General features: G+C 43.4%; 1 protein-coding gene across 6 annotated transcripts in view; it reads right to left on the bottom strand.

Annotated features, from left to right (window-relative positions):
• pknox2 (pbx/knotted 1 homeobox 2) overlaps positions 1-21,804 on the bottom strand; it is a 542,571-nt gene that overhangs the window by 103,243 nt on the left and 417,524 nt on the right. For all 6 annotated transcript variants that reach the window (XM_069894493.1, XM_069894489.1, XM_069894488.1 and 3 more), the window contains one exon: positions 17,409-17,597. In XM_069894493.1, the coding sequence (XP_069750594.1) occupies positions 17,409-17,597 (189 nt within the window). The remainder of the gene's footprint in view (positions 1-17,408; positions 17,598-21,804) is intronic.

Raw genomic sequence — 21,804 nt, 5'->3', positions numbered from 1 at the left:
CCGAATACGCCTGCGATTGTCTGATCTCGGAAGCTAATCAGGCTCAGGCTTGGTCACTACTTGGAGGGGAAACTGCCAAGGAACACCAGGTGCTATAGGTTGGACAAAGCGCCAACTCTCTGCCTGCTTTATGGTAGACAAAAGTTAAAGAATTTCATGTGTGTTACATTCTAAATGTAGTATTAGGTGACAGTAATGGAACCTTTACCTTTACTAAATCTTAATTTCTTGTTAATTACACAATGGAAGGGTCGAGAGGGAACCTGGCCCTGTGAGGAAGGCAAGGGTTAGATTGAGATGGAGTAGGCTTACATATGACAGCACAACATCGTGGGCCCAAGGATATGTACTATTCATTGGAGGTATTTTCTAATGTCCACATGTTTGCCTTCATTCAATTCTATGATATGGGATTCCAGATGATCACGCCTTTCACGCCAGAGAATTCATAAGGAATCACAAACATTTCACAAAAATTCCAGCAGATTGAACTACTTCTTGTTCTTCCGTGCTTGGTGACAAAGGGGAAAAGTGATTATGCACTATGTACCGAACAGAGTTGCTAAGTTACCGAGTATTCACCAAATACTTCCCACAGGAGAACCCAGTAAATGACACTTGTCATTAAAAAAAGTCATTGCCCAATACTAATGAGATAAAGACAGCAGATCACCAGAATGTTTATTAAAAGATACGTGTTCTAATTAGGAAAAATACAATATAAAAATCAATACAAATAAACATTGACCTATTAACATTCGTGTACACTGAGCTGAGTACACAATGTTCTCCATTTATTATGATACTTACTTAGTCAGTGAGCATTGCTGACTTTCACCTGAACAGTAACTCCAGGCTGATCTTTCATAGCCTGCAATCCTATAATCAGATTTTGTGTTTTAAGTCATAAACATTTCTGGCAGCTCTGATTAACTGAGCTGAATTGCCAATCGATATTTCTCAATTATAAAGGCAACTAACAGTTTGGAAAAAGGCACCCATGGACGGAACTGAAAGAGGTGGAGAGGGCAGTAAATGAGAGGACTGGGAAGGATGGAGGAACGCAGGAAATTATGGAACTGGAGGGAGGAACTAGACATTTAGGGAATTGGAGGGATGGGACTTCATGTGAGGGGACTAATGGGAGAGTCCCACTTTGAAGAAGGTGGTTCTAGCAGGTGGATTATTACCCTTTCTTTATCTTCTAGTGATGGTACTGGAGTGAGGGGATTCTTCTCTGAATTGACAGCAAACATAAGCCTAAATTGAATGTTTAAATTCCCCTCCGTAGTTCAAGGATTGTTTTACAGCATGCCCCAGCTTGGGTCATTGAACTCAATCCTTGATAAGATTTCCAAACTTGGATGAAATGATGATATCTGTGAAAGCAGCGGCAAGTGAGCAGAGGTCTCCCGTGGAAGCAACAGTCCACCTTGAAAAAGCTGTTTGCAATGGTACATAGAAACAAATAAATGTATTCCATTGGAAAAAATAACATATAATTTAAAAAATAAAGTCACATTATTTGAACAAATTTGGGAACCGTACATGGAATACAACAGAGAGGGCCTACCGCGGACCTCCACCCCCTAAAGTGATAGAATGAGAAGAAGACAAAATGACCTTATCCAGTGTGTAAAAATAGATGACACAATTTTCTTGTTTATTTTCATTGTGTGATGACATTGTTTAATGGGTTTATTGTATTGTATATGTTGAACGTTTAATGGGTTTGGAGGGGGGTGGGAAGGAGGGAGGGAAGGTAGGGGGAAAAAAAGGGAGAAAATGCCACTGTGTGTATTCAAGAGGGAAATGTTTGTGTGCATTTTGATTGATATGGTTCATAGTATGAAATTTTTTTTTTAAAAAAGCCGTTTAAGGCCAAATACGACTCTCCACCAGTGGGGAGAGAAAAAAACGAGGTTGTTGAGACATAACACATATTCAGTAAGTGATTATCCTACCAGACAAGGTAGGCAGAATGCCTGGTGTGCAAAATGACAATAAAATCTACCCAGATTGAAATAAAGCTTGAACCTGTGGAGATTTCACCAGCATTGTTGTGCATGGAAGTCCTGGCACTCACACTTCCAACATGCCTCTGAAGTAGGAAGAAATAATATGTAAATAAAACTCATTCCAGCAAAATAAAAAGAAATGAATACTTGTCCTGCATAAGTATTGTTTGTATGCGTGTATGTCTGGTTGTGTGTCTGCGTGTTTTGCACCGAGGACCAGAGAACGTTGCTTTGTTGAGTTCACTCGCTCACATTAGTGAACTTTCATCATCGTTCATGCAGACATTGGCTACCACACATTTCCTATCTTAAGGAAGTGTCTATATTCCAAAATAATTAATTGGCTGCAAAGCCATTTGTATTCATCAGCAGTTTGAAAGGCACAAAGAATTGCAACCACTTGAGGTAATTTTTAAAGAAACTATTCTGATGGAAAAATTAGTGAGATAGTTCCAGAAAATTGGGTATTTCACATTCCACTTCTGGATTTCACATAAACATGTTCAAATATATGATTAGAAATTGCGAGCTATTAATACTAGACTTAAGCAATGCATGTCAGTTCCTCAGGGGAAAAAAAATTAGTCATTGGTGCAACAAAGCACCTCCAGCCAAGGTCACAACCTCAGATGAATGGGAAATCAAAGCATTTTCACAGTACCACATGCACTGTGGTCTCAAACAATCTTATCAGATTGGATCCAAGGAGGCCTGTGATTGGGTGAAGCCGGAGTCCTTTAACATCATGAAGAATTCAACAGTTCAACCTGCCACATGAACATTAAGTGGGTCAGTTTTGGATGAATCAGAGGGGATGTAAGGACAATCTTTGGCCTGTCCCTCATTGAAAAGAGTAACAGGAGTTGGGATCTCAGATTCAGATTTATTGTCAGAGTACAGGCATAACATCACATACAACTTTGAGATTCCTTTTTTCTGTGGGCGTGGCAGAATTACCACTAATTGGTAGTGCAAAAAATAAACTGTATGCAGCGTAACCATTTAAACAAATAAAAGAACTATAACCACATAACAAATGTAAACTGATTGGGCAAGACAGAGAGAACAAAGAAAATCAATAAAGTGCACAAGTAAGAGTCCTTAAATGAGCCCCTGATTGAGATTATTTTTGAGGAGTCTGATGGTGGAGGGGTAGCAGCCGTTCCTGAACCTGGTGGTGCAAGTCTTGTGCACCTATACCGCTTTCCTGATGACAGCAGCGAGAACAGAGAAGTGGTGAGGTTCTTTGATGATTTCTGCTGCTCTCCGACTGCAGCGTTCCCTGTAGATGTATTCAATAGCAGGGAGGATTTTGCCTGTGACGTTTTGGGCTGTGTCCACTACATTTTGGATGGCTTTACACTCAAGGGTATTGGTGTCCCAATACTAGACCATGAATCTGCCAGTCATCACATTTTCCATCACACCTCTGTAGAAATTTGCCCAGGGTTTCTGGTGTCATACCAAATTTCTGCAAACTCCTGAGAAAGTAGAGACACTGACGTGCTTTCTTCATGATGCCATTAGTGTGTTGGGTCCAGGAAAGATCCTCAGAGATAGTGACTCCCAAGAACCTAAATTTGCTCACCCTCTGCACCTCTGATCCTCCCAATGATCACTCTGGGTTTCCTTTCCTGAAGTTAACAATCAGCTCCTTATTTTTTGTGACATTGAGTGAAAGGTTGTTGTTGGTGCACCATTCAGCCAAGTTTTCAATCTCCCTTCTGAGTGCTGACTCATTCCCTTCCTTTATACGAACCACTACTGAGGTATCGACAAATTTGTAGATCCTGTCATTGTTGTACTGAGTCACACAGTCATAGGTGTAGAGTAGGGGGCTAAGAATACTGTCCTGTTGTGCTCCAGTACTCCCACTCAATGAGATCTTTTGATAGAGACAGGATTTGTCAAGTGAGTTGTCTATTTCACAGAGATGTCTCCCATTTTCATATCGAGCACTGTTACGTTTGATGATCATGTCAAGTTTATTGTCATCTGATTGCACAAGTACAACTCAACAAAGCAACGCTCTCTGGTCCTTGGTGCAAAACACGCAGACACACAACCAGACATACCAGTAAACACACCCTGCACAATACTTATGCAGGACAAGTATTCATATATACAAATTCAAAATATGGTAAATATTGTTTCCTAAATACGAGTCTCGGAGGGATAGTGTGAGCAGTTCCTCTGGTCGTTTATCATTCTCACTGCCCATGGGAAGAAGTTGTTTTCCCATCTTGGTGGTGCTGGCTGTGATACTCCTGAATCTCTTTCGCGATGAGAACAGCTGAAAGATGCTCTGTGCGGGGCGGAAGGGGTCCGCGACGATTTTGTGTACCCCCTTCAGAAAACCATCCTGGTAGATCACGTCGATGGAGGTGGGGCAGGTGTGTCTGAGAAGACCCCAGTGATCCTCTCTGCCATTCTTATGGTCCTGTGGATTGATGTTGGCACTGTGATGGAGCCAGTCTGGATGCTCTCAATAGAGCTCCTATAGAAGATTGGCATAATGGTGGCCAGTATCCCTGTCCACTTTAGTCTTCTCAGGAAGTGCAGTCACTGTTGCACCTTCCTGACAAGTGATGGAGATGTTGTGTGTCCACGATAGGCCACTATTTAGGTGAACTGCAGGAAGATGATGCTCTCTAATCTCTCCACTACAGAGTTATTGATGTGTAATAGAGTGTGGTCATTCCTGGTCATCCTGAACTCCACAATCATCTCCATCTTGTCCACATTGAGATGCAGGCTGTTACTTTTGCACCATATCACAAGAATTTCCTCCTCTTCTCTGTAGTGTGACTCCTCATTGTTGCTGATGAGGCCGACTACTGTTGGGTTATCTGCAAACCTGATGACACTGTTGGAGCTGGATCTGGTGATGCAGTCGTGGGTCAGTAGCGTGAACAGGTGCAGGCTGAGAACACAGCCCTGAGGTGAACCAGTGCTCGACATTCTGCTACCGACCCAGACAGATTGTGGCCTTTCTGTCACGAAGTCCAGAATCCAGTTACGGTGTGGGGGGGGGGGGGGGGGGAGGAGGCATAGAGTCCCAACGAGGACAGATATTCCGCCAGCCTGGGAATGATGGCATTAAACATCGAGATGAAGCGGATTGCGATTTTTCTAAAGGATCAGTGTTCATGTTGTAAGGTAAAACATCATGAGATGGGAATGTGTAGGGAGTTACCCTGTACAGGGCAGTAACAAGAAGGGGAGGTGTCCTTGTACTCCTGTTAGGTAAAACATCATGAGATGGGACCGGAGAAGGAGTCACCCAGTACTAAGGAGTAACAGAATGCATCCTTGTACTTACAAGATAAGAGAGACATTGATGGATTGAGAGGCAGGAAGCTAGCAGGGAAAGGATAGCAACAGTTTTAGTCATTGGACAAGTAATGATATGATGATGTTCTAAGCATGTATCCAAGGGTATAAAAAATCACCATTTTGCTGATAACGGCAGAATGCATTCTCCGACTAACTTTGTTAGTCGCAAGTGTTACAATCCGGTAATAAAGAACAAAGAACCCTGATTTCGACTCAGCCTGGTGTTTGTCTCACTCATTCATGAACAAAGCAGACCTAACAATGTCTGAAATAAATTAGAACACAAATTCTATTTTCTGGCAATTGTTCCACTTCACTTTAGCAGCTTTTAAAAAGGGACCTTCATGATTAAGAACTTAATTAATGTTTTGACAATGTAAACAAACATTAAGATCTCAAATCCCAATCCTACCTTGTAACAAACAATTTTTCTATCCTTGGGCAGTTTCACACCTGGGTAACTTCAGTAAAGCTGCTAGCATACAACAGCCAATGCAGATATTGCTTCCTTAAAGACAAATATTATTTAGAAGTTGGCAAACTCATTTCTAATTCATTAACCAACCCCTCCAGCCACGAGAACTGCAAAGAACTTGTGCTCAAAATACTGCTTAAACAAAACCCCAATCAAAATCTCCACCAATTCACAAGCTGACCTAAGCAGCACAGCAAGAACCTTAAAGCAAATGAGAAGTACTATTAACTGGCACTTGCTATTCCAGTGCTGTATCATTCCCAATTCCAAGCAAGCCCAGATCACTGAAACTTGAATGGATGCTGCTGTATACAACATTAGAGCAGTTGACCTATTTTCCCACAATATACAGGGTCAGCGCCTGAACAAGTCTTAGCAGGGGGCATGAGGGTAACCGTGGAGAGGGGCGGCATAATCTGACTTTTGAAAACTTGCTCAACTTGGGGGGTGGGGTGGGGTGTTATGTCACCTACCTGCATCCCATGAACCTCCTCCATGCGGCGGCGCCATCCCCCTCAGATGTACAGACAAATGAGCTGCTTATATTGCAGATTGATGATGTTACACGCGAGTGACGCTGGACACCAGTAACGCTAGGTGCTAGCGATGCTAGGCTGCGGCGGGGGGGGGGGGGGGGAGATCACAATATCATGTTTTGGGGGGAAATACCTGCAAATGCCCCCCCCCCCCCACCGGCACCAACCCTGACAAAATGGCCATTGGTCATCCATCAAATACCGTGCATACTATCCCAGCATAGCACTCACTTCATTTAATTACATGGTGAATTAGTCTATCTGATCCTGCACCAGACTTGAGTGCAATTGGAATTCTCTTTGGAATCAACCAATTCAGGTTTGTCTAAATTTAAACAGGAAAGTCTACAGATGCTGTGATTTTAGCTCATACACAAAAGGACTGGAGAAACTCAGCAGGTGACACAGGGTCCATAGGAAGCAAAGGGATAAAACCAATGATTCAAGCCTGAGCCCTTCATCAAGGTAGGATGAAGGGCTTGGGCCTCCTATGGATGCTGTGTGACCTGCTGAGTTTCTCCAAAACTTTTGTGTACTGCCTAAGTTTCTTTAAATGGCTTTTTCCAACCTCTGGTTTATTTTTATAACTGGTAAAGCATATATTACTGCAAAAACAAAAGAAAAGAGGAATAAAACACAATTAATGCACATGTTCCTTTTTTTCATCTGGTTGCCGCTTGCAATAACGTCCTGGAGATTAATCTGTAATTCATAAAGGCCCCAGGACAATCCTAAAGGCTGCTGCGTTTACTTGTAATTTCCTTATCTTGCAACATTGACTGCACCTCAAAGTAATTCATTATCAGGGAACTATTGAGCTGCTTCTGACAGAAATGAGAAGGCACCATGTTAATGCAAGATTGACCATCTTACTCGTTTATTACAACTACATTCACAATTCTGGACAGCATTGGGCCAGTAGTTAAATGGGGTCCTTTCCTCCTGCTAGCCATGACAATGTGGTGCCCTTTGACATGCCTGTTATAGTAAGTTTAATACTGAGCTGCCCACAGCTCACTGGACTCATGTTATACTGGATAATAATGAGCTGCTTGCTGGATCCCTTTGCCACTGCATTCTTTTCAAGATGTGTCTGTCTCCTCAAGTAGCCAAACTATTAGCATTATTTCCAACTTGTAAAACCTGCGCTACTACTAATCACATTGTAAGACTCAATAGCTCAGGTGCCAACCAGCATAAACATCTGCATCTCAAATTAAAAACTGGCATTTCTTTCTACCTGCATTCACCATTTTAAGAAGATTCATGTTTGAGACCAGGGAATTTTCATTGATGTAAATTTTCCCTATACAAATAGATGCAAGTGTTTGCAGATGCAAATGTTTACACTGAGATGTTGCCACAAAACAACAAATTTCGTGACATGCTCTTGACAATAAATTCTGATTTTTATTCCGTAAGGCTGATACAACTCCTTAAATATGACAAATTAAATACACGATAAAATTCCCTTCCACATACCTGATCCTCATATTACCTCTTTCTCAATCCAGGCTCCGAAAAATTACAATAAATTGACAGTGTTGCTTTCAGTCTTCCTCTCAAACTCCATTTTAGTGTCAAATTTGTTTCTGACCTCATTTATGTGTGCTCTCCAATCTCCACCTGACTCTGCCAGGGTCTTAGCCACTGAAGCAAATATTCTTTCTTTAGCTTCTAGATCTCCTGTCTCGATCACCTTTACCCTCCATAGACTCGGTTGCCCAAAGCTCAGCTGTACTTAGCTAAGCATCTAGTCTTGTTGCACTAGAAGTCTGGGAGGGCTCCCTCTATTACACAGTGGATTAAGGGCACAGCTCCTGTATCAAACTGGAGAAAATCTGGAGGGTCCACATGAACTTTTTTTTCATAAATGGTAACCTTTTGTGCGTTATTTCTCTGAATTACGAGTATTTATGGAGTAAATGATCTTATTCTACAATGTATGCTCTTGTATAACCAGTAATATACCAATGATACATTTCAGCAAAGTTGCCAAGGTCGTCAAAGAGGCTGGATGTGAACATCCTGCGGATGTGTATATAACCATTTACGGAACGGAAACAGTTTCTCTGTAAAAACAGGGGGACAATGTATAATGTGAACAAAGTTGTTTTGATGTTCCAGAGTCCTGATTGAAAGATTACTTGACCTTTAACCTTTCCATTGTCTTGTCCTTCCTGTATCTTCAATCTCCTCCTGGCCCTACAACTCCACAAGAAAACTTGGATTCTTGAATCCTGAGGATCTTAAATTAACTGCTCTACCTCTTTCGGCAATGACTTCACATGCCAATGGTCCAAGTTCTGGCATTCCTTCCTTAGACCATCCCTTTATGCACAAGGTTTTCTCAAAGCTTTTAGCCGTCTTCTCTGATTCCTCCCAATACAGCTGCATTAGCTTCTGTTTTGTAACAATATCATGTTATGCCTTCACTTTTATTTTTACATTTCATGTGTCATATGTTACCAGTTGTTACTGATGCTTTCTTACACCAATAGAAATGTCTGAGTTCAAGTTGGAGGATCCTAATTAATGAACTTGGACTATTCCCAGCTGCTGGGAATAGGTCTTGTGGAAATAACTGAAAGGAAGTTCTTATCTTAGTGCTTTTGAATTGCTTGTCTCTTTATTTAGCAGTGGACTGGTGCAGAAAATGGGGAGACCATTCCCCCCCACCTCCGTTTGAGAAAAGGAGACGACCCACAGGATGGTGACCATGACGCCGACCAGCGAGGGGCTCTGATGCTCAAAAACGCACAGGCGGTGGGGCTGGCGGTGATTCGAGGCGAGGAACCCATGCAGGCTGTGGGTGACTGCGGTCAAGGGACTTGCACCAGGCTGCGGACTGCTAGAGACTGGTTCAAAACTGGCTGAAGAGGTACTAGGAATTGGAACCCAGATGCCAGAGGGTTCCAAGGGCACTAAAGGCTTCCTCATCAGGTTGGAAGTTTGGATCTGGGTGCTTGCAGTGAACTGGGATTCACCGGTAGGGTGTTGTGCTGATGGCTGGTCCTGCCTCCCGACTCCGCCCACAGCTGCTCACATCTAACCCTGGTTTCCCGCCTAAATGCAGAACCCTTCCAAAGACTACTGTGAGACCCTACCCTGAGTTATAAGCTAGTAAAAGAGTTTGTTCTCCCTCCAATCGTGAGAGCTTTTATTCACGCTACAATGCTGATAGTCTGGTCTGGAGACTTGTGAGCCTGCAGAGAATACAGGAGTGCTGGAGGTGAATCATGGACACCCAGTGACTCTGGGGGGGGGGGGGGGGGGGTCTCATTTGCTTCTCTTTCTCTGTAAGGGGCGCCGGGCAATTTCTGTTGATGGCGAATCTTTGCCTTACGACAAACTGAAGTCAATTTCATGTAATATTATATCTGTTTTTATTTAATGACAATAAAGGAATCTTGAATTTTAAATCTTGAATTTCAGATTCAGTGTGCACGGCTTCTTTGCATCTTCAGAGCCAGTAAAATGAAAAGAGTGATAAGAAGTAGCCCTCAGCATGACATGTATAACAAAGCTTTCAGGCTGCATAATGCCAACAGAAAACTTTGTGCAAGTCTTTTTCTACTACCATTCTTTTCAGATCACAATTGTTTTCCTGCATTCCGTAAAGAGTCTATTAATACATACAAAATAATTACAAGCCCTTGGGGAAGTAGCAGGGGCGTGAGACTAATTAAAATAGCACTTTCAAAGCCAATCCAGGAAAAGTTTTCCCTTTTGTGTTCTGTGATTCTGTTCTAATCATAAAAACAGTTCTATGATAGAACCAAATAGCCCACTGCTGTTTACCCTGCTGACCCATGACTGTGCAGTGAGATACAGTTCTAACCACATCATCAAGTTTACTGACGACATGACCCTGGTGGGGCTCATCAGCAAGAACGATGGGTCAGCTTACAGAGAGGAGGTACAATAACTAACGGACTGGTGCAGAGTCAACAACCTACACCTGAGCGTCAACAAAACAAGGGAGATGGTGGTCGACTTCAGGAGATCCCAGGGGACCACTCTCCCCTGACCATCGATGGCTCCACCGTCGAGGTAGTCAAGAGCACCAAATTCCTTGGAGTGCACCTGGTAGAGGATCTCTCCTGGACTCCCAACATGCGATCCATTGCCAAGAAGGTCCACCCACACCTTTACTTCCTGTGGAGTTTGAGGAAAGTTCAGTTTCTTCCCTCCACCCTCACTACATTCTACAGGGGATGCATTGAGAGCATCCTATGTAACTGCATCACCGCCTGGATCGCGAACTGCACCATCCCAGAACGCAAGTCCCAGCAGCGAATAGTATAGACTGCTGAGGGGATTATGGGAGTCCCTCTCCTTGCCACTTTGGACATTTATGACGGTTGCTGTTTGCAGAAAGCCATAAACATCATGAAGGACTCCACACACCCCTCCTGCAATCTGTTCTCCCTCCTGTCGTCCGGAAAGAGGTAGTGAAGCTTTCGGGCTCTCACGACCAGATTACAAGACAGCTTTATCCCCTAAACTGTGAGGATTCTGAGCTCCGGGGACACAGGGCTAGTATATATAACATGTGATATGGTATTTTATAAAATGTTTCTGATGTAATTTATCCATGTAAATAACCAACTCCACAGCCCAGAGAAATGCTATTTGTTTTTCACTGCTCCCTCCGCGGTTTATGGTATGAACAAGAAGTAAACGCAACTTGACTTGAAAAACTATATCTTGGATGGAATTTCGCATAGTTCCCTATTATCCTGAAAATGGCCATTTATTCAAGTTACCCGATGAGGCAAAGTCAAGATACTCACTTCACTTCTTGAAACAGAGCAACTCAAAAACCTTTAGCCAGAGTCAAAATACCAGTGTTTAAATAGGCACTGCACTGATTTTCTGCAACTTCAATGTTGTAATTTTAATTGTGCAGAAGTTCCTTTAAAAGATATACTCCTGTGTTTTATTTTTCCATGAAATGTTTGTTGATCACAACCTGAAGGTCTTGACAAGTGGTTTATTTTTATTTTTAAAATGTCATACCAAACAAGTTCACACGCACACACCTATTGGAAAAATGTGTGGATAATCAGTTTTACTGATGTTTATTGAGATATAAATATCGACAGAACCAACTTATTCCTTTCTCCAAGTGTACCAGGAGTGTAGGTTAACTGGGTATAAATTGGGCACCATGGACTCATGGGCTGAAATGACCTGGAAACGTGCTGTATGTCTAAATTCAAATAAGCACCTTGCTGTGGTGGAGTGTCACCCCAGATTGCATGCTCAACTGATCCATGGAGGCTATGCTGACCCAGAGGTGAAAGGCCGTCACTGAGCCACAGCTGAGCCTTGATGGTCAGAAACTGATCAAAATACCAAGTGAGAAATGGTGGGCACTGCTGGCTTACCTGACCCAAACCAGTGGTGATCACAAGCCACCAAAGGTGGCTTTAAAGAACGTTTAAGTAAATTAAATGCAGTTAGGGTTGTCCCTCCCAATATACAGCCAGGAGGCTAGTGCAGTGAAAATTTAACTGTTTCTCTCTCCACTGACACTGACTGAACTGCTGGGTGTTTCCAGCAGTTTGCCAAGTGAACATATATATATATATTCCAATTGCAACACCCTTCATTGCTCCTAATATTAGAACAGGAAGGCTTGGCAAAGGCAGAGTTTGGAAAGTAAAACAGAAAGTTCACAGGTGAACTTTTCAAAGATCAAGTGAATAGTGTTGCAATGTGCCTGAATGGTCCATAACCTCTGACCTATTTGCCAGTTTTCATGTGCTATTGAAGATAAGTACAATGTAGAGAACATGGGAAGCATGGTATGATCATACAAGGTCTGCTTGTATTGAGTTGCATGGTCAGACTGATGACATTGCCTGGGAAAGAGAGCGCATGGGTATACGAGACAAAGACAACATGGCCAAGAAATTTGCCACTGCAGAGAAAGAGAAGTTTAACCAGCTATGCAGATTGGCCAGTTTTGTGCATGGTTCACCCTGTCCCTCAATCCATGAGCTGTGAGAGAACAGCCTTGCGAAGGATGTGTGCCAAGCAAATATTGACAGGGAAGGGGCAGGGATTTGGGGAACTGGAGGCTGAAGAGGTGAAGAGCTGGTGCTGGAGATAAGATTGAAATGGGATCCAGGGATTGGAGTTGCAATCAGCCATCCAAAATTATCTCAGTGGGAGAGGAGCAGAATAACATTTTGGGGGCGGGAAGATCTGCTCAAGAGAAGATCAATGCTTCCATCCGAATGGACAGGGGAAGGTTGGTTCCCTGTAAGTAATGCAGGAGCAGGCCCAGTTGCCTCGATAAGATTCATTTATGAGTTACTTGCTGGCAGGCCTTGGGTGCTGAAACTTAACGGTCCATGAGCAAGGACAAAACATGTGTTACATCATTCTTGCTGCCCAGATGCTCAAAGTACTGGAGACATATTTCATAAACTTTGCATGCTTTAAAGCCTCTAGATTAAAATTTTTACACCACATACAAAAAAAAAATTGCCCAGAGCAAATCCTTCACAAATATCAAAATACAAGGCTTACATTTGCAAAAGAAAATTGGATCAGTTACCAAACACCTGGTATTAAATTAAGCACAGGCCACAGGTGATTGACAGTCAGTGGAGACAGCTCCATGGCAGCTTCACACCATCATTAGTTTAAACTGGCTTGCATAAACTACAAAAATAAAATCACTGAGCAGCAAATGCTCAAAACTTCAAAATTCACCAGTGATTTTAACGTCAAACATTTCCTGCCTGGGGAAGTGGATTGCAATCTGAAGTCTTGCAAGACAAATTATCTAAAAATAATCTTTAAACCCTTAATTTAACCACAGTGCCAAGCTTCATTGCATTCCTGTGATAGGTGTAACACCCTCCCCTAAACCCTGCACCCATTTCTCACCAGCAGCATTTAAAGAACAAGCAGGATCAGAAAGCTGGTCCCATTACTGGAGGAACTCTGCAGGTCCTGTAGCATCCAGAGGAGGTAAAGATATATCACCAATGTTTCAGTCCTGAGCCCTTCTTCAATGTATGAGCAAAAAGCAGACAGGCACCTGAATAAAAAGGGTAGGGGGAGGAGCACAGGCCAACAGGCCATAATTGGGTATGGATAGGAGGATAGAGAGGAAAGGTGAGAATTGAGCGGGGGAGCGGGGTAGCTCACAGAGCTGGAGGAAAAGATACATTGGGATAAAGGAAGGGGAGAGAGAGGGGTAGTGGTGGCAGTTAATGGAAACTGTGGAAGTCAATGTTAATATCGTCTGGTTGGAGGTGCCCAGACGGAATACAAAGTGTTCTCCCTCCGACTTGCAGGTGGTCTGTTTTTTTGGTGAGTTGGGTGTAACTAGACGATTTCCCATTGTCTTAATCATCCTTAAACAATCAGGCCCCCAAATGTTTAACCATGCAGCAGCTACAAGGCTCCAAGACTGATACTGAGTGGATGCCCTTTAATTAAAATGTTCGTCAAATGATTGCTGGCAGGATTTATTTCGTTGCATCTGCGTGAACTTATATTTTGGTACTCGCATTTTTAATACTCTTCACAACTTTCAGCCGGTTCTCAGGGATGGCGGGTACAGTTAAGCACAGTGCCAGAAGATGGCACCTGGGAAGTGGTTAGGTGGGAGAGAAGTGACATTGCAAACCTGCACACAATTCATTAATAGTTCACAAACATTTGTAATGCAAATAATCAGATTCTACTCAATATTGTAAAGCAGAAGTTAATATTCACACACAACAATATTGATTTAAACCTCCAAAATCAGATCCTGTTTTCACAGGGGCAGGGAGGAAGTTTGATCAGATTTTACATAACACAGAATAATCTGGTTTTTTTCAAAGCTTCCCTCAGCAGTGATTTTGTTTTAAGTCACATAAGACCAACCCAACGTAGAAGAAATTATTAGTCTGTGTTGCAAGCTGTGTTGGCTAAAAACCCATCAAACCTCACTTTACAAATAATCCTAATGTTGGAAGTTTCATTCCTACCCCAACATAACTGGCCTTCTCACATGGTTTGACATGAGCAGTGCCATGATCAGGGATGAGATCCAAGTTTTCCCTGACGATTCACCTGCTGTGTGAAATTTTAAGGCTCATTTACTTAATCCAGCCAACATATGGATCATTGTACTGCAATGCACAATTGCGCTGGAGAAACTCAGCAGGTTACGCAGCGTCCAGAGGAACAAAAGGGTCTAACCAACATTTTGGCCTTAAGGCCTTTATCGAGGTGTGAACAAAGAGCGGGCAGGTGGGGGGAGGAGAGGAGAGGTGGGAAGAAGGGGCAGGTGAAGGGGAATGGGGCGACAGGTGAATATGGGTGGGATGGCAGAAGAGAAAAAAAGGCTGAGAAGTGATAGGGGGAGGAGGTAGTTCTCTGAATGGAGAGGGAAGGGGGAGCCTGAGGAAAGGGGTCAGATAAAGAGAGAAAGCGAGAGATTCAGGGGAATGGTCTAACAGAAACTGATGAAGTTAGCATTAATGCCATCTGGTTGGAGAGTGCCAGATGGAATATTAGATGCTACCCCTCCAATTTGTGGGAGGCCTTGGTTTTCTAGTGAGCAAGGCCATGGACAGGCATGTTGGTGTGGAATTGATATGGGTGCTGTTGCAGTAGACAGAGCGACGTTGCTTATCGAATCAATCTCCCAGTCTGTGTCGAGCCTCTCCAATGCACACGAGGCCACAACTGGAGACATTGATCTATAATTTTCACCATTCTGCCCACACACATAACATAGCTGGCTCACATGCTTCATTACTCACCCATTCTTCACTCGTGGCCAATAATAACTGATTATCTGGATTACCATCCCTTCCCAACTTTAACACGGTGTGACTGACTTCAATTTTAATTTGGGTACTTGGCTCTCATCGGCAGGGTTTTTGCATATGCAAAGCACCGGTGATGCGGTTATCAGGAGCCAATCTGGAAGGAATGAGTCAGGATGTAAACAGGAGCCCTCCACCAAACCCAAGTTACTGGGACCAGAGGGCTAAAACTTTCTTGATGCTCAAGTGCTGATTTCAGAATGTTCCTCTGGCCTCACAAGTGAATCATGAACCTCATTTGCAATGGGAAACCCTATCCTGATGTAGTCCCTCTGGACAAATGCCTGTAGCCTCTCATCAACTCTGGGAGGCCATTCCCACAATTCTCTGGCACTCACCTCCTGCAGCTGAGATTTCCTTGGCTGCCTGATGTCCATGCAGGGTGCGGGCAAAGATCTGAGCCAGAATACTGAATAGGGACCTTCGCAGTCAGTTTCTCCAAGGTTTGCAATGCACTTGTATTCCTCATAATTAATAATTACATAATTACATAATTAATAATTACATCCTCACTTAAAATCAAGCCATAAAACACTGCAACAGCTCTTTAGCCTGCGCTGAACTATAATTTTGCCTAATCCCACTGATCTACGCCTAGTTCATCTCCCTCCATGCCTCTCCGATCCACGTACCTGTCCAAATTTTTCTGATGTTCAAATTGAGCCTCCATTCTCCATTTCAACTGGCAGCTTTTACCACACTTCCATTACTCTGTGTGAAGAATTTCCCCCTAATTTTCCCCCTTAAACCTTTCCTCTTTCACCTTTAACCCACATCCTCTGATTTGCACCTCACCTAACCTCAGTGGGAAAAGCCTTCATGCATTTACTCTGTCTATCCCCCTCATAAATTTGTATACCTCGTTATTCTGCACTCAAGGGAATATAGTCCTCGCCTTTTTAACCTTTCTCTGTAACTCATTTCCTCAAATTTCAGCAACATCCTAGTAAATCTCTGCACTCTTTTAGCCACAGAATATATTTGGCCATTTAAAACAATTGACATATCCTCCATGATACAACACAGTCATTTTGTACTACTAAATGACTATAATAATTTAACTTGAAACATCCCACCCCTCTCACACTTTCTTCTCCTGCCTCCTACACTTTCTGCATAATAGAATATACGAACTTATGAACACAAACCTCCAGATTCAATTTTCCTTCCTGCTGTTGTCAGACTTTTGAATGGACCTCTCCCTGGTGATGCCCAAACACTGCTTCAGTGTTAAATTTTAATTTAGACATAAAACACAGTAGCAGGCCCTTTCTGCCCAGAAACCCGTGCCGCCCAATTACACCCAACTGACCTACAACTCCCCCGGTACATTTTGAATGATTGGAGGAAACCGGAGCACACGGAGTAAACCTGCACAGACACGGAGAGAATGTATGGGGAAACAGCACGGTCCCGATCACTGGGACGGTAACTGCATTGTGCTAGCCGCGGCAATAACTCTGCTACCCTGTTCCTTTCTCTATAATCTGCACGTTGTCCTGGTTACACCATACCCTGCACTCTGAGTTACTGAGACACTACCCTGTATTTTAGTTTTATTATTGCATTTAAGTACGAGTTGACTGGCCTGGAGAGCTCGCAAAACAAAGCATTTCTCGGAATCCTGATACACGTAACCACGAACATTTCAAACCTTTTCTCATTACATTCCCAACAACGCTCATGTGCACATTAGGGGCAATTTACAACAACAACTTAACCTACCACCCTGGATCATGGGAAGAAACAGGAACTCCTGGAAGGAGCCTTCATGGTCAAAGGGAGGATATCCAAACTCCACATGGACAGCACTGGAGGTCATGATATGACCTGCACAAGTAAGGTTTCTGCATGATGTTACTTGGGGTTTTCTTCCGTCTGTTTTGTGGATATAGAATCAAGTTCTCCAAAGGCCGTGCAGAGACAGCACCACCAAGAAAAGGTGATCTTGAGTTCTGATCTCCAAGAGGAGAGTTGAATGATGAATGATATCACCTTGTGCACTGGAAAAGCAATGATATCAGGATTGCAGGTCAAATGATCCAGAAATTTATGGGAAAACATTACATAAAGACAACAGAGTAAAACTATATTTTACGTTTGAGAAGAGAGCGCACATCGCTGAGATCATTTGATCGGTGCTCTCTCTGAGCCCACCTTAGATGAAGCAACTCTGGAATTTGTGCCATGACCCTACCTGTGCTGGGAGAGTATGTGTCACAGCGGTTGGGGAGTATGGGCCTCCCAAGTCATTACGAAGTAGGTTGTCACTGTGCATCTTTGTCTTAAGACAAGTTATGTAGCGGTTGCAGAAGTCTTTGCAGAGCTCGTTGACTTTCTCCAGTTCCAGCAGATGTATTCTCAGAACCTGAATGGCTTTGACCATCTGCAACAAACCAGAAAGGCAATCACACCCAATGCACTCTGTCCTCGTTGAGAAGCCATCCATTTCGCACAGGCATCACTTCAAAAGGCAGCCCACATTCTTCCAACAAGGAGGATAATCTGAACAAAAATTACTTCACAGCATATCCCTGCACTGCATTCTGGGTCAGGTGGCATCATTACGACGCGATCCTATCATCAAATCCTATCTCAGAGAAAAAACCTATTCATTTGTTTCATTTTCTCCATTTTACAGTCCATTGTTCAGCCAAACAATGAAAGATGGTGTCATTGTACACAACTTTTAAAAACCCATCAATGCACTAATTAAATGTCAATGAACCGAAACATTGACCATTTCTCTCTCCACAAATGATTTATTGAATACAGCAAAATCTCTGTTATCCAAAATTCAAGTAACCAGCAAAAAAATTGCAAAAAATAAATGGGTAAAAAATAGGGAAGATTAAAATCGGCGCCCCTTGCCATTAGTCCTCCATTCACGCCACAAGCAACAGGAAAACTCACTTATCCAGCATCTACCAATGCCCACAGGTGCGAGACATCAGTGAGGGGGGGGGGGGGGGGGGGTTTACTGTAATTCCAGTGTGTCTGCTGTTATATCCAGCAGGCACAAGACTTTGCTCCAGTTGTACCGATCAGCCCTGGATACAGTATTAACATTAGATTCAATGATCTTTGATTTCATACAATATTCACCACAGGAAGAAATGCACATACAAATGCATCCATGACCTAGTAAATGCAGACACACATATATACGAATACAAGAAGATAAGAAATATGAGCCTTCTCTGTTCATCAATTAATTAATGGCTGATCTGCTCCACATCTGCTGTTCGCATAAGAAGATCACATTAGAGAGGGGAGATGGGCATAATCAGCTCGCATCCTGATGAATGGCAGAGTAAGGTTGAGAGGCTGTTGTTCACCAATTGCAAAGGTTTGAACCCCACATATCTTTTCACAACCTTCTAAGCTAACCTGTCACTTTGATTAACGGTGCACATACACCCCCTGTTCTTGCATCTCTTTTAGAGCGGTGCCCTCCAGTTTATATTCCTGCCTTTCATTGCACCTGCCCAAATATAACATTACTCACCTGCCACATGTCTGTACATCCCACTGATATGTTTGTATCTTGCCTCTCGCCTTGGGTTACCGTACCTCCAAGTTTTATATCTACAAATCTTAAAATTATGCCCTAAACATTCAGGAGTGTCAGAAATATGAATTAATGACAGATTTCCCTCCATTCTGAATAATCTTCCAATACTATTTTCTGTTTCCTATTAGTTAGCCAATGTTAAGTTTTAAATTTAGACATACAACACGGTAACAGGCCGATTTTGGCCCACGAGTCCAAGAACACCCAATTGACCTACGCCCCCGGCATGTTTTGAATGGTGGAAGGAATCCAGAACCCCTGGGGAAAGCCCATGCAGACAGGGGTGAGAACATACAAATTCCTTACAGACAACGCGGGATTCAAACCCTGGTTCCGATCGCTGGCGCTGTAACAGCACTGCTCTAGCCGCTACACCAACCATGCTGCCCCATTATGTTATTCCATGAATTTCAACCTTGATAACATGCTTATGGTGAGGCACATTTTCAAACATTCTTTGCAGCCTCACCTTAACTGCAGTTCTGTTTGTCATCCTCTATTGCTTCATCAAGCATCTCTATTAGCTTAATACTACACAATTTCCCAGTAACAAATCAATTCTGATATTCTCTAATCGATCCTATTTGTCAAAGTGACGGCTCAGTTTTCCTCGATTATTATTTGTCGAACATCCCCTGCCACTGTGGTTTAACTGACTGGTTTGTCGAGGCAGGGTTTTCCCTTTCTCATTGTTTTAAAACAAGGGTGTAACCCACAAAATAATTTCCTCAGGCATTACCCTGAATCTTTATAATTATGGAAGATTATTGCCAGCACCTCTATTACTTTCCTCTCAGCCCGGATGTATCCCATCTTGACCAGGTGGTATTTAAACTTTAAGACTTTCCAACTTTTTGGTGCTCTTCTCAAACACTTTTTTCTTGCCTATCCAAATCTTTACATCATCCTTTACTGAGACTGTTGCAGCTGACCCTGTTAAAGGCAACAGCCTGGAATCACAGATGGCAATGAGGAAGCGTACAGGAGGGAGATAGACCAGCTCGTTGAGTTGTGTCACAACAGCAACACTGAACTCAACTTCAGGAGGGAGTCAGGGGAACGCGACCCAGTCCTTATTGAGAGATCAGTAGTAGAGAGGGTCAAGAACTTCAAATTCCTGGGTGTCAACATCTCTAAGGATCTGTCCTGGACCCTCTATGTCGATGAAATTACAAAGATGGCTCTCCAGTGGCTATACTTTGTGAGGAATTTGAAGAGAATGGTTATGTTACTAAAGACTTTCTGCAGATGTACCATGGAGAGCATTCTGTCTAATTGCATCACTGCCTGGCATGGAGTTGCCAACACTCAAGACAGGAAAAAAACTCCAGATGGTTTAAACTTACTTAAATTTACATTTAGACATACAGCACAGTGACAGACCATTTCGGCCCATGAGTCTGTGCCACCAAATTTACACCAAATTAATCTGCACCCCCCGGTAGGTTTCGAACGGTGGGATAAAACCCACGCAGACACGGGGAGAATGTATAAACTCCTTACAGACAGCATGGGATTCAAACCCTGGACCCAATCGCTTTCGCTGTAAAGGCATTGCATTAAGTGCTACGCCAACCATGCCACCCGGTTGTTAACTTGGCCTGCGACATCACGGGCACCAGTCTTCACTCCATTGAGGGCATCTACAAGGGGTGGCATCCTAAGAAAACAGCCTCTGTCCTCAAGGATCCCCACCACTCAGGCCAGGCCCTCTTCACTACCACCATCAGGAAAAAGGTACAGGAGCCTAAAGATGAACACTCACCGGCATATGGGCAGCTTCTTCCCCGCTGCCATCAGATTTCTAAATGAACTGTGAACTACAGTCACTGCCTCACTTTGTCTTTTTCCTTTTTTTGCATTATTTTTATTTACTTTGAAATGGGGTTTATCGAAATGTTTGCACTGTGATGGCTACCGCAAACAACAAATTTTGTGACAGAAGTAAAACATGAAAATCTGTAAACACTGTGGTTGAGTTAAAAACACAATGCTGGAGAAACTCAGCAGGTCAAACAGTGTCCTTTATAGAGCAAAGATAAAGATACACAACAGATGTTTCAGGCCTGAGTCCTTCATCAAAGAATGGAAAAATGTCGGCAAGCGTCCGAGCAAAGGAGGATGGTCACCAAGGCAGGATAGGTGGAGAAGGAAAGGAGGGGACAGCGGCGATCAAGGGGAGAAGGGAAGGCTGGGTGAATAGAGGGGGAAGGAGAACTGGAAAAGGGATGGGAAGGGGCGAGAGGAGAGCAGGTTAGTGGAAACTGGAAGAGCCGATGTTAATGCCATCCAGCTGGAGAATGCCCAGATGGAAAATCAGGTGTTGTTCCTCCAATTTGCAGGTGGTCTTGGTAGGATACTACATGAGGCCATGCTCAGCTCAGACATGAGTCTGGGAATGTGGCACAGAACTGAAATGGTTGTTTACTGGGAGGTCTCTGTCACTGGTGCAGATGGAGCGAGGTGCTCAGTGAAGCGATCTCCCAGTCTGCGCCCAGTCTCCCCGATGTGGAGAAGGCCACAAAAGGGAGCACCGGATGTAGTAAATTTTGTGCAGATACTGTTGCTTCACATGAAAGGCCTGTTTGGGGCCGTGGATTGTGGTGAGGGAGGAAGTGTGGGCACAAGTGTGGTACTTCCTGCGGCCACAGGGGAAGGTGCCGGGGGGGGGGGGGGGGGGGAAGCACAACAGAGTCACAGAGGGAGCAGTTTCTATGGAAAGCTGAGGAGGAGGAGAGGGGAATATGTGTCTGGTAGTGGGATCCTGCTGTAAGTGCCAGAAATTCCAGAGGATAATGTGTGGATGCAGAGGCCAGTGGGATGGTTGGTGAAGATAAGGGGGTTTCTAAGTTTCTGCATCAGGGGGCAGAAGAGCAGGAAATGGAGGAGATGTGGGGTTAGGTTTAGGGTTAGTGGAAGAAGGCAGACATTTCGGAAGATCTAGACTGGAAGACCTCATCTTGGGAACAGATGAAGCGAAGATGGAGAAATTGGAAGAAGGGGATAGAATCCTTGCAGG

This window comes from Narcine bancroftii, chromosome 8 (assembly GCF_036971445.1).
Source record: "Narcine bancroftii isolate sNarBan1 chromosome 8, sNarBan1.hap1, whole genome shotgun sequence".
Lineage (NCBI taxonomy): Eukaryota > Metazoa > Chordata > Chondrichthyes > Torpediniformes > Narcinidae > Narcine > Narcine bancroftii.
The sequence above is the reverse complement of the archived record's forward strand: the minus strand, read 5'-3'. Positions and strand labels throughout refer to the sequence as shown.